The sequence below is a fragment of the Nelumbo lutea genome, chromosome 5 (genome assembly GCF_056320005.1).
Source record: "Nelumbo lutea isolate HS-2025 chromosome 5, American lotus-T2T, whole genome shotgun sequence".
NCBI classification, from domain to species: Eukaryota; Viridiplantae; Streptophyta; class Magnoliopsida; order Proteales; family Nelumbonaceae; genus Nelumbo; species Nelumbo lutea.
In genome coordinates this window covers 4,210,979-4,219,263 of record NC_142688.1, presented here as the reverse complement: position 1 = coordinate 4,219,263, position 8,285 = coordinate 4,210,979, and the positions used below count along the sequence as shown (strand labels likewise).

General features: G+C 37.4%; 1 protein-coding gene across 1 annotated transcript; it reads right to left on the bottom strand.

Moving 5' to 3' along the window:
• Positions 1 to 1,108: 1,108 nt before the first annotated feature.
• On the bottom strand, positions 1,109 to 3,830 carry LOC148849921 (GDSL esterase/lipase EXL3-like). Its single transcript, XM_088947094.1, has 5 exons — positions 2,994 to 3,830; positions 2,444 to 2,574; positions 2,090 to 2,320; positions 1,667 to 1,922; positions 1,109 to 1,537 (listed from the first exon to the last, which is right to left on the bottom strand). The coding sequence occupies exons 1-5, from the start codon at positions 3,286 to 3,288 to the stop codon at positions 1,344 to 1,346; spliced, it is 1,107 nt and encodes a 368-aa protein (XP_088803220.1). The 5' UTR covers positions 3,289 to 3,830; the 3' UTR covers positions 1,109 to 1,343.
• Between the last annotated feature and the right edge of the window lie 4,455 nt (positions 3,831 to 8,285).

The following is an 8,285-nucleotide window of genomic DNA, read 5'->3' as shown; positions in this document are numbered from 1 at the left end:
ACATCATCAGGTACCATTGTTGTTTCATCAAATTTGATGTTTGTATAATAAATGTCAATACCCAATCCAATATATAATGCGGTGTGATAAGATAATTTCTCAAAATTTTATATTAATCAATACAAAATGTTGTAATTAAAGACCTTGGTTAATGGTTACGGACTTCTATTTGCTTGTCATGTATTGGTTATCTCCGCATCCACTTATGCCTGTATCACATTAATTTGCATAATCCACATGAATAGTATTGCCATAACTTGTTTCTAAACAAATGATAAGTAGACACTGCACGTGATAGAATGAAAAATAATCAGGAGACTTGACCCAAATCACGAAACTCCTCACTAGTAAATTACGCAGGAGTAATCCGCGGTTCATTAGTCTACGCCCCTTAATTTCTATACGTTGATGTTTTTATCAGTTGATTAAAGCTAATGGTATACTCTTTTTGTAATCCACTTCTGGATCTACTGGTTATTACTGAATAGTCATTTTGTGTGTCGACTGGTTAATCATTTGATTTTGTTACTCAACCCATCCCCTTGATGGAATAACTTCCTAGACGCTAAAGCTTGAAATCAAGTGCTAGGGTACTATCGAAATAAAAATCACACGTGCTCGTTTGGTGGTCTTGTGATCATTTTCAAATGATAATAAATTGGGTCTCAACTAAATTGGTTGCAAATTATAGGTGATACTTTATTAAAAATGCAAAACTTATAGGGCAGGTTTTAGAAAATGCATGGAATTATATAAGATTATTATTATTATTATTATTATTATTATTGATGTTGTGGTGGTGGTGATGGTATGATTGTATTGGCCTAAGAAACTGTCGACCAACAAGAAGCACCAAATTGCTTATCATCAATGTTGATGACCCCTTAAACGGATAGATGAAGGATTGGTAGTTGGAACGGGGGGACATGATAAATTGGAACCAACAGATCACTGACGTGTCCACTCCTGACCAGCTATGTAGTCCACTGTACACTCCCTGTTAGTAGAAGATTGGATAAAATCATAAAATTGGCCCCTCAGTAGTCCCTCTACCCAAGGTAGACGCAAATGGCCTAGTATGGATATTTGATGAACATAAAGACAAGGCTTAGAAGAAAATAATGATGATGGACATTTGGTTAACGTTGGATTGGCTTACAAGATGTGATGTGCTTGATAAAATTTTCATTTATTCTTTCCAGAGACATTCGTTAAACAATCTGTGAACCAAGCTGGTGGGTGGGTGGGTGAGTGGGTCTGACCAAACACTCCTAATTCAATTAAATCCCCTTTGTGCCGCTTCATGAGATGAGCAGCCCGATTACGATTAGCATTCGCCGCCTCTAGAACAAGTTGTTTGCGAGATTCTGACGAAATGCAGCGAACAGGACCTTGTTGGTTCTCTCTGTGAAATGATAACTGTCCCAAAATACATACTTGGAGACATCTGTACACGTATGAGGGTTCAATTCATTGCACAGTATTCCTTGTTCTATAGTCCCTGTACCGCAGCATCCCTTTTTAACCTCTTCAAATCCTGGGGTTTGTTCAGTCATTAACCATGACAAGTCAGTAATTACTCAAATTAATCCTGATTTGTTGCAGACAAATCAGGCATAATTAACGAAGAAGATGAGGAGGGGGAGGGGGAGGGGGAGGGAGGTACCATAATTGTGAGACCTTTGTATGATATCCAGTAATGAAGAGTAAAAATCGATGTAAACCAGCCTTATCTCTGGGAGCTTGTGATTAAGTGAATTAAGCAGGGAAGATAGCTTTGAGTTCAACAGCCTTGCTGCAAAGTTTAACTTCTCTGCACACTCTCTGTTTTTACCTCCACCAAGGGTTCTCTGGAATGGCACACATCCTACTGGTGGAGTGTTCAACAAAGCAATTCTTCTTGCCCCAAGATCGTATAGTTCCTGCCAAGCTTAATTAGTCCGAAACCAAGTTCCACAGCTTCTCAAAACCGGTTTTAATTTTTTGAAATCTATTTTTTCTTTTCTGTTCTTTATTATTATTATTATTATTTGATCGAAGAGAATAGAGGATGCATGCAGGTTGCCACTATCCTACACTCAAAACTTACATTGATGAAACCAGAAATTAATTGGACCATGAGATCCGTGTAAGCAGGGACATCGTAGTTCTTTTTCCTGAAATCAGTCAGGAAATACCCTGAAACGTCGTTGGTTCCTGCACAGACAATGTATATGCTCTCAGATAAGATGGTCGCCGTCCTCTCCTCTCCCACAGCTGCCTTCAATTTATCTATGTATTCATGGAATAGCTCCAACTCATTCGACATTGTCAACACTGACTGATGGTTTGGTTTGATGAATAAGAAGACAAAAAGAAAAGAAACGACTTTAGTCATGGAACAGAAGATAAAAACATGGGTTGAAGAATAGCAAGAGACAAAGGAAGAGTATGATTAATTTACCAGTACTTCAGGGGTGACAGTATCAAATCCTGCACCGGCAGAGCCAAAGTTTACGCCGGTAAGAAGGTCCTGAATTTGTAGATTCGGGTCAAGATAGGGCGGCACCAGCTCCTTGATTCCTAAACCCTCAGCTGGAAATTTCATTTAAGAATAAATCATCTTGATTCATAAACAAATTTATGTGTAGAGTGCAGTGCAGGAGGGAGGGAGAGTAAGTGTTCGATAAATTATTATAGCAACCCAGTACAATCTTTCCATTAATACACATCTAATGTAAACAACTATTTCTATTTGCAATTATTTTTTCTCCCATCAAAGTAAAACTTTAGTAGGCGACCATGCGAGCTGCAATTAAGAATGTAATCATGACACAAAATTCAGAGTTATTTTTTTTTACACAAACTACTTATATTCTCTCATAAATGGATGTGATCTTGGCCCACCATGCTTATTAGCTAACAGAGGACCTGCTGCAATTCTTACCCATTTCTCTATTTGACGCTCTCGAAAAGCAGGAGTTTGAACAGAAAATGAGGATAAAGAGAACTACCTATAAGGTCTGAGAGGACCCTTCCGTTGCTAAACCTTCCCGTCGGTTTTCCTCCGGGGAAGTCTTCCCCATATGGAGGGAAATTAGATTTTGCCACCGTGGCAAGATAGTTATTGTTGCCTGTGTCCACGTATGAATCTCCGAACACCAACAGCGCCGGAACTGAAACATTGTTGTTAGGTAGGACGAACCCGGCTTGAATGATCTGGAACTGAAAACAAATAAAGACCGAGAATAAAACAGCGAGGTAAGTACTCAATGAGGCTGGACCCAATTCTAGAGTGACAGGCTTCATTGGGGTTTTGTCTATTCTCTAATAAACAAGATACCAAAGCTTTGTTTTTTGTTTGGGTTATAACAAAGTAGAATGGAGGAGGGGAGAACGGGAAGAAGATTGGTCTAGAAAACAGCCCCCGGATCATGTATTTATATGATTCAAGAATCAAGAAATAAAGATTCAAGACCCACCGACTAACAGGCCCATTGGGTCCATCTGAGGCACCTTACTCTGTTGATTGAAGGGTCAAAATCTACACCAGTAAATGCACGCAATTAGCACTTGGAGGTTGGCTTTGGGATTGATCGCAATGTATTTGGTATTTATTTTCAGGGCCCGAGTCCAAAATTTTGAATATTGGAATTTGGCAAACACATTAACAAGCTTTAATGCAGCGCTAAGAAATAAGGTTGAGTTGGGTAAGAGTTGTATTATTATTGTTGTTGATTAATTTCATTCATCGTCAAATTCCAATATACAATTTAATGTTGCCAACGGGGCGTACTGGATCCAGGTCAGAGAAGGCTCAGTCGAGACTCAATGAGTAAATGTGGGAATTTAAGTAAGGGTGGCAACAGGGCAGGCTGAGGCTTTATATATATATTTATCAATAACAGAAATTTTATTAAGATTTATGAAGCTTTAGGTATAATAAGAGGCAGATAAAGAGTCTTATCTCCCCCATCAGTAAATTACAATGAAAGAAGATTAAACCCAAAAAATAGGTTCCTTATTCACCCTTTGCTTGGCCAACCCATTTGTAAAAAATTCAACAGTCTTTTTCACCCAGCTATATTATATCTCAATGCCCCTACAAAGCTATAAGCCTATTTTCCAGTTTAATTGTAATCTATATATTCTGTCTATATGATAAACGGTGATTTAGTAATAAAATATTATTATGATATCATTTTCATATTAAATATGATCGGCTGAATAAATACGATATGTCCATTAATGCTTGTTTAAATTTGGTAGAGTTTTCAATGCTAATCCAATCCCAATTAAAAAAATCAATCTGGATGATTTTATAACCCATGCAAAAGTAGGAGATTTTCGTTGATGGGGAGATGTTTTTAATGTGTGGTTTTAGTGTCACCATGTTGTCACTTGGCAAGTCTGTATACTGAAAAGTACCTATGACCTCTGTGGCTAAAATGACACATGTAAGGGTCATGTGTCGATTCATTGAATGGCTCCAGTAAGGTCGGTGGTAAAGGATGACAACTTTATTGTAGGGTTGTAAGTCGGGCCGGGTTAAGTTGGGTTGAGGCCAATCCTAGCCCAATCCTATGTTCTAAACCCCCAACCCTAACCCTAATCCTACCCGACCTTCAACTTTACCTATTCAACCCTAACCCTAACCCTAATTAATTTCTTCAATCCTAATCCAACCCAACCTTCCCATCCCTTAAAATCTAATGGAAAAATAAGTGTTTATTTATCATGAGTTATGACTTATGATATAATTTTTCTCAAAAATATAAATTTATGAAATGAACAATAATGAAACATAAAATTATAAAAACAGAATCACTAATAACAATTCATAGGATCAAGCAAATAATTTGAATTTATTTGATAGATAATTACAAGACAAAAGGAAAAGACAAATAGTCAAGTAGGTGCGAATAACTAAACTAAAGAAAGGCATGATAGTATATAGAGGGGTTATACAACTATCATGCATCTAAACAAATCAGTGTATATTATATATATATATATATATATATATATAACATGTAGTAGAGTTGTAGACTAGTAGAGTAGTAGTCTAGTACTATAGGGGGTCGGGTTGCCCAAAAAGTCAATCCTAACCCTAACCCAACCATCAACCCAGCCCAATCCAATCTGACTTTTTCAGGTTGGGTTTGGACGAACCTGGCCCAAGTTGCAGCCCTAACTTATTATGCATGATCTGAGCGGCGGAGGGTATCAGTCACAAATTTATCAATCCAAACTTAACCTAATTTTCATTCAATCTGAGTAAATACTTGCTGGTTAAGGCAAATAAGACAACAATAGATACTTAACTTTTATCAAAGTATTTTGGCAATTAAGTTTTTTTTTTTGGCTGCAGGCATGTTGTATATAAGTTAAATAAAACCAAACCTCATGTCGATTAAAGTCTATCATTCAAGACTGCAGGGCCATGAGATATAGTTTTTATAGGAAAAGTTCAGTATCATCATGTTTTCAGAAGAACAAATATAACTACAAATTGGTTTAGCAAATAAAACTCATCATATCGTTTAATCTGATTCTCAAATTTTTGTCAAACTAATTTTGCTGTACAAGACGGAATCTTGATGAGTTTATCTGTTGATGTCGATGTCATAACGATGGAGTTGGCCACGGTAACGTCAACATTGCAAAAAGCCTGAATGTGGGTAGTTTCTTCCAACGAAAGCTTAATAAAGCAAAGCAGTTCAATCAAAACTAAAGCCCTCTCAGATAAAAGAGAGTGAATAATTATATTTAACTATAAAGTAGAAAAAGGATGGTAAATAATATAAATTGACGTATAAACTTAAAAAAAAAAGAGATTATAGTATAATATTTTTAAAATAGATAATTTTTTTAAAAAAAGTATATCAAATAAGAAGAAAAAAAGAAAAGAAAAAGAAAGGACCATTTCCATTGGACATGCATTAATCCCAATAACAAGGTGGCCACGTGTTCTGAGGAAAACTACGTAAGCCTACATTTTTTTTCCAAACCAAACGACTAAAATTAATCAGAAGCCAACTAGCCTGCTTATGTATTGTGGTGTGTCCCCTCCACAACCACCTTGAATTATGAAGTAATGTTGGATCAGAGCATCGAAAGCTACGTGTGAGGAACTGAGGATATACCTCTCTACGAGAGAGCCACCTAACTCTTTTTCTAGGCCATCACACTGTCTGTGTCGTTCATCCATCCTTGGCCTCGGATTGACGATAAACCAAATTCAACCCGTTCAACTTGAATTCCTACCAAAAATTTTATCTATCTACTTGCGTTTTTTAATCGTTATTAACAATCACAAAGTGGGAAAGGTGGGGGAAATTATTATAAAGATAAAATTCTTAAATTAATTTTACGGTTTAGTTAGTTGATCAACTCTATCTTTATCTTTATTGTTTGAAATTTGATTAAGTGTATTTTTTATATTTATGACAATTTATTAAGTGTATCCTTAATCATTAAATATAGACGAAAAAGGTAAAATGCCTGTTATGCCCCCCTATGCAAAATTATATTTTTATCCCTGTTTTTAACCCTCAAACAGTCGCCCAATCTGTCGAAAGAGAAGAGAGGGGTGCCATCCATCGACGGCTCGACGGCGGTCGCTGCAAATACCGAACGGCGTCTCTCTCTCTCTGAAACTTCCTTCTAAGACTTCATTCAAATTTCGTTGTGGGAGAAATCGAGGATTCCGAGCTTATCTAATCCGGAGAGCTTCTCTGGGATCTTGCCAGAAATCTGCTCCTTTTTTAAAGTCGCAAGTCCCAGATCTACAAATTTGGGAGGGACAGAGGAAAAAGAAAATAGGGAGATCAACTCCAACCGACGACCGTGGCTACCACCTCGGGCTCTTCTTTACTATACTTCATTCAAATTTCGTTTTGTGGGAGAGTTCGAGGATTTCGAGCTTATCTAATCCGGAGAGCTTCTCCAGGATCTTGCCAGAAATCTTCTCCTTTTTAAAGTCACAAGCCCAGATCTACAAATCTGGGAGGGGGACGGAGGAAGAAGAAAATAGGAAAATCGACTCCGGCCGATTTCTTCTTCTTGTTTCTGCTGTTGGTGTTTATTGTTGATTCCTTCGTCAACCAATGAAGTCTCTTGCATTTTCGATTTCGCCACTCAATCTCGCCGGAACCTGCAGCTTCACCAGCATTTTCGTTTATCTCTCTCTCTACTCAAGTCTTTTGCCTCGAGCAGGAGCTGAGAATCCTACAATCTACATACAGAATCAGAGAAGATAGCCAAAGCAATGAGAGAAAAACCCAAGAGCCCAGAGAGAGAGAGAGAGAAGCTCTCCGGACTGGGAAGATAAGCTCTTAACTTTGAACGGGCAAGATCTCAGAGAAGATCTGGGACTCGCGACTATGTTTCATGTTCCAGTAGAAGATCTGGGACCTGCAAGTGGGAGAGATGTCGTCCTCAACATTCTTGTGAGGAGAGAGTAAAAACCTGAAATAACAATGCCAAATTTGAAGAAGGAGAACATGAAGAAAGAGAATGGAGGTTAGAGGAGGTAGGGGCTGCCAGTCCAGAGGAAAGGGATAAGGGTAATATTGAGTTTTAAAAATTTTAAAAGTAGAACTAGGAAATTGTCAGAAATAGTAAAGATACATTTAATCAATTTTCAAACAGTAAAAGTAAAATTAATTTAAAAAATTTACCCTTATTATAATAACATGAGTAGGGTTTCGATCGTAAAAGCCGTAAGTATGACGGTAAGTAGTGTCCAATCTCTAATCAGCAATTCAAATTCGTTGGGCTGGCATTTCATTGTCTCACTGTTATCGACTTCTTTACGACGTCAACTCATCATACACACAAGTTCCTTATCCTTTCTTCCTTTTTCTTTTGTAATTCAATTATTCATCGCCAACTATCTGATGGTGACTCGGTGTACATGGTCCTCAGAGATTAGGAGTCAATTTCCATTGTCACCACCAAAACAACCCGCATTTGATACAATAGTGACGTAGAACTGTACTGAACTGAAACAAATAAATCAAAGCCTTTGATTTTAATCATGGTGTGGCCATTATAGTAGATCCAACGCCATGATTTTCTGTTTTAGCCCTGTTCTATTAGCAGAAGTGAACTTTCAAGATAAAAACATCTATCTCTAACCACCTAATAAATGTAGTCCATCTGTCCTGAAATTACTTGGACAAGTGAGGCACTACACTGAACTGGAACTGGATTCACATTTTCCGTATTCGTGTATATCCAGGAATATCCACATCTTTCTAATGTAATGTAACATAAAGACAAGAAATAAAAGTGACAAAGGA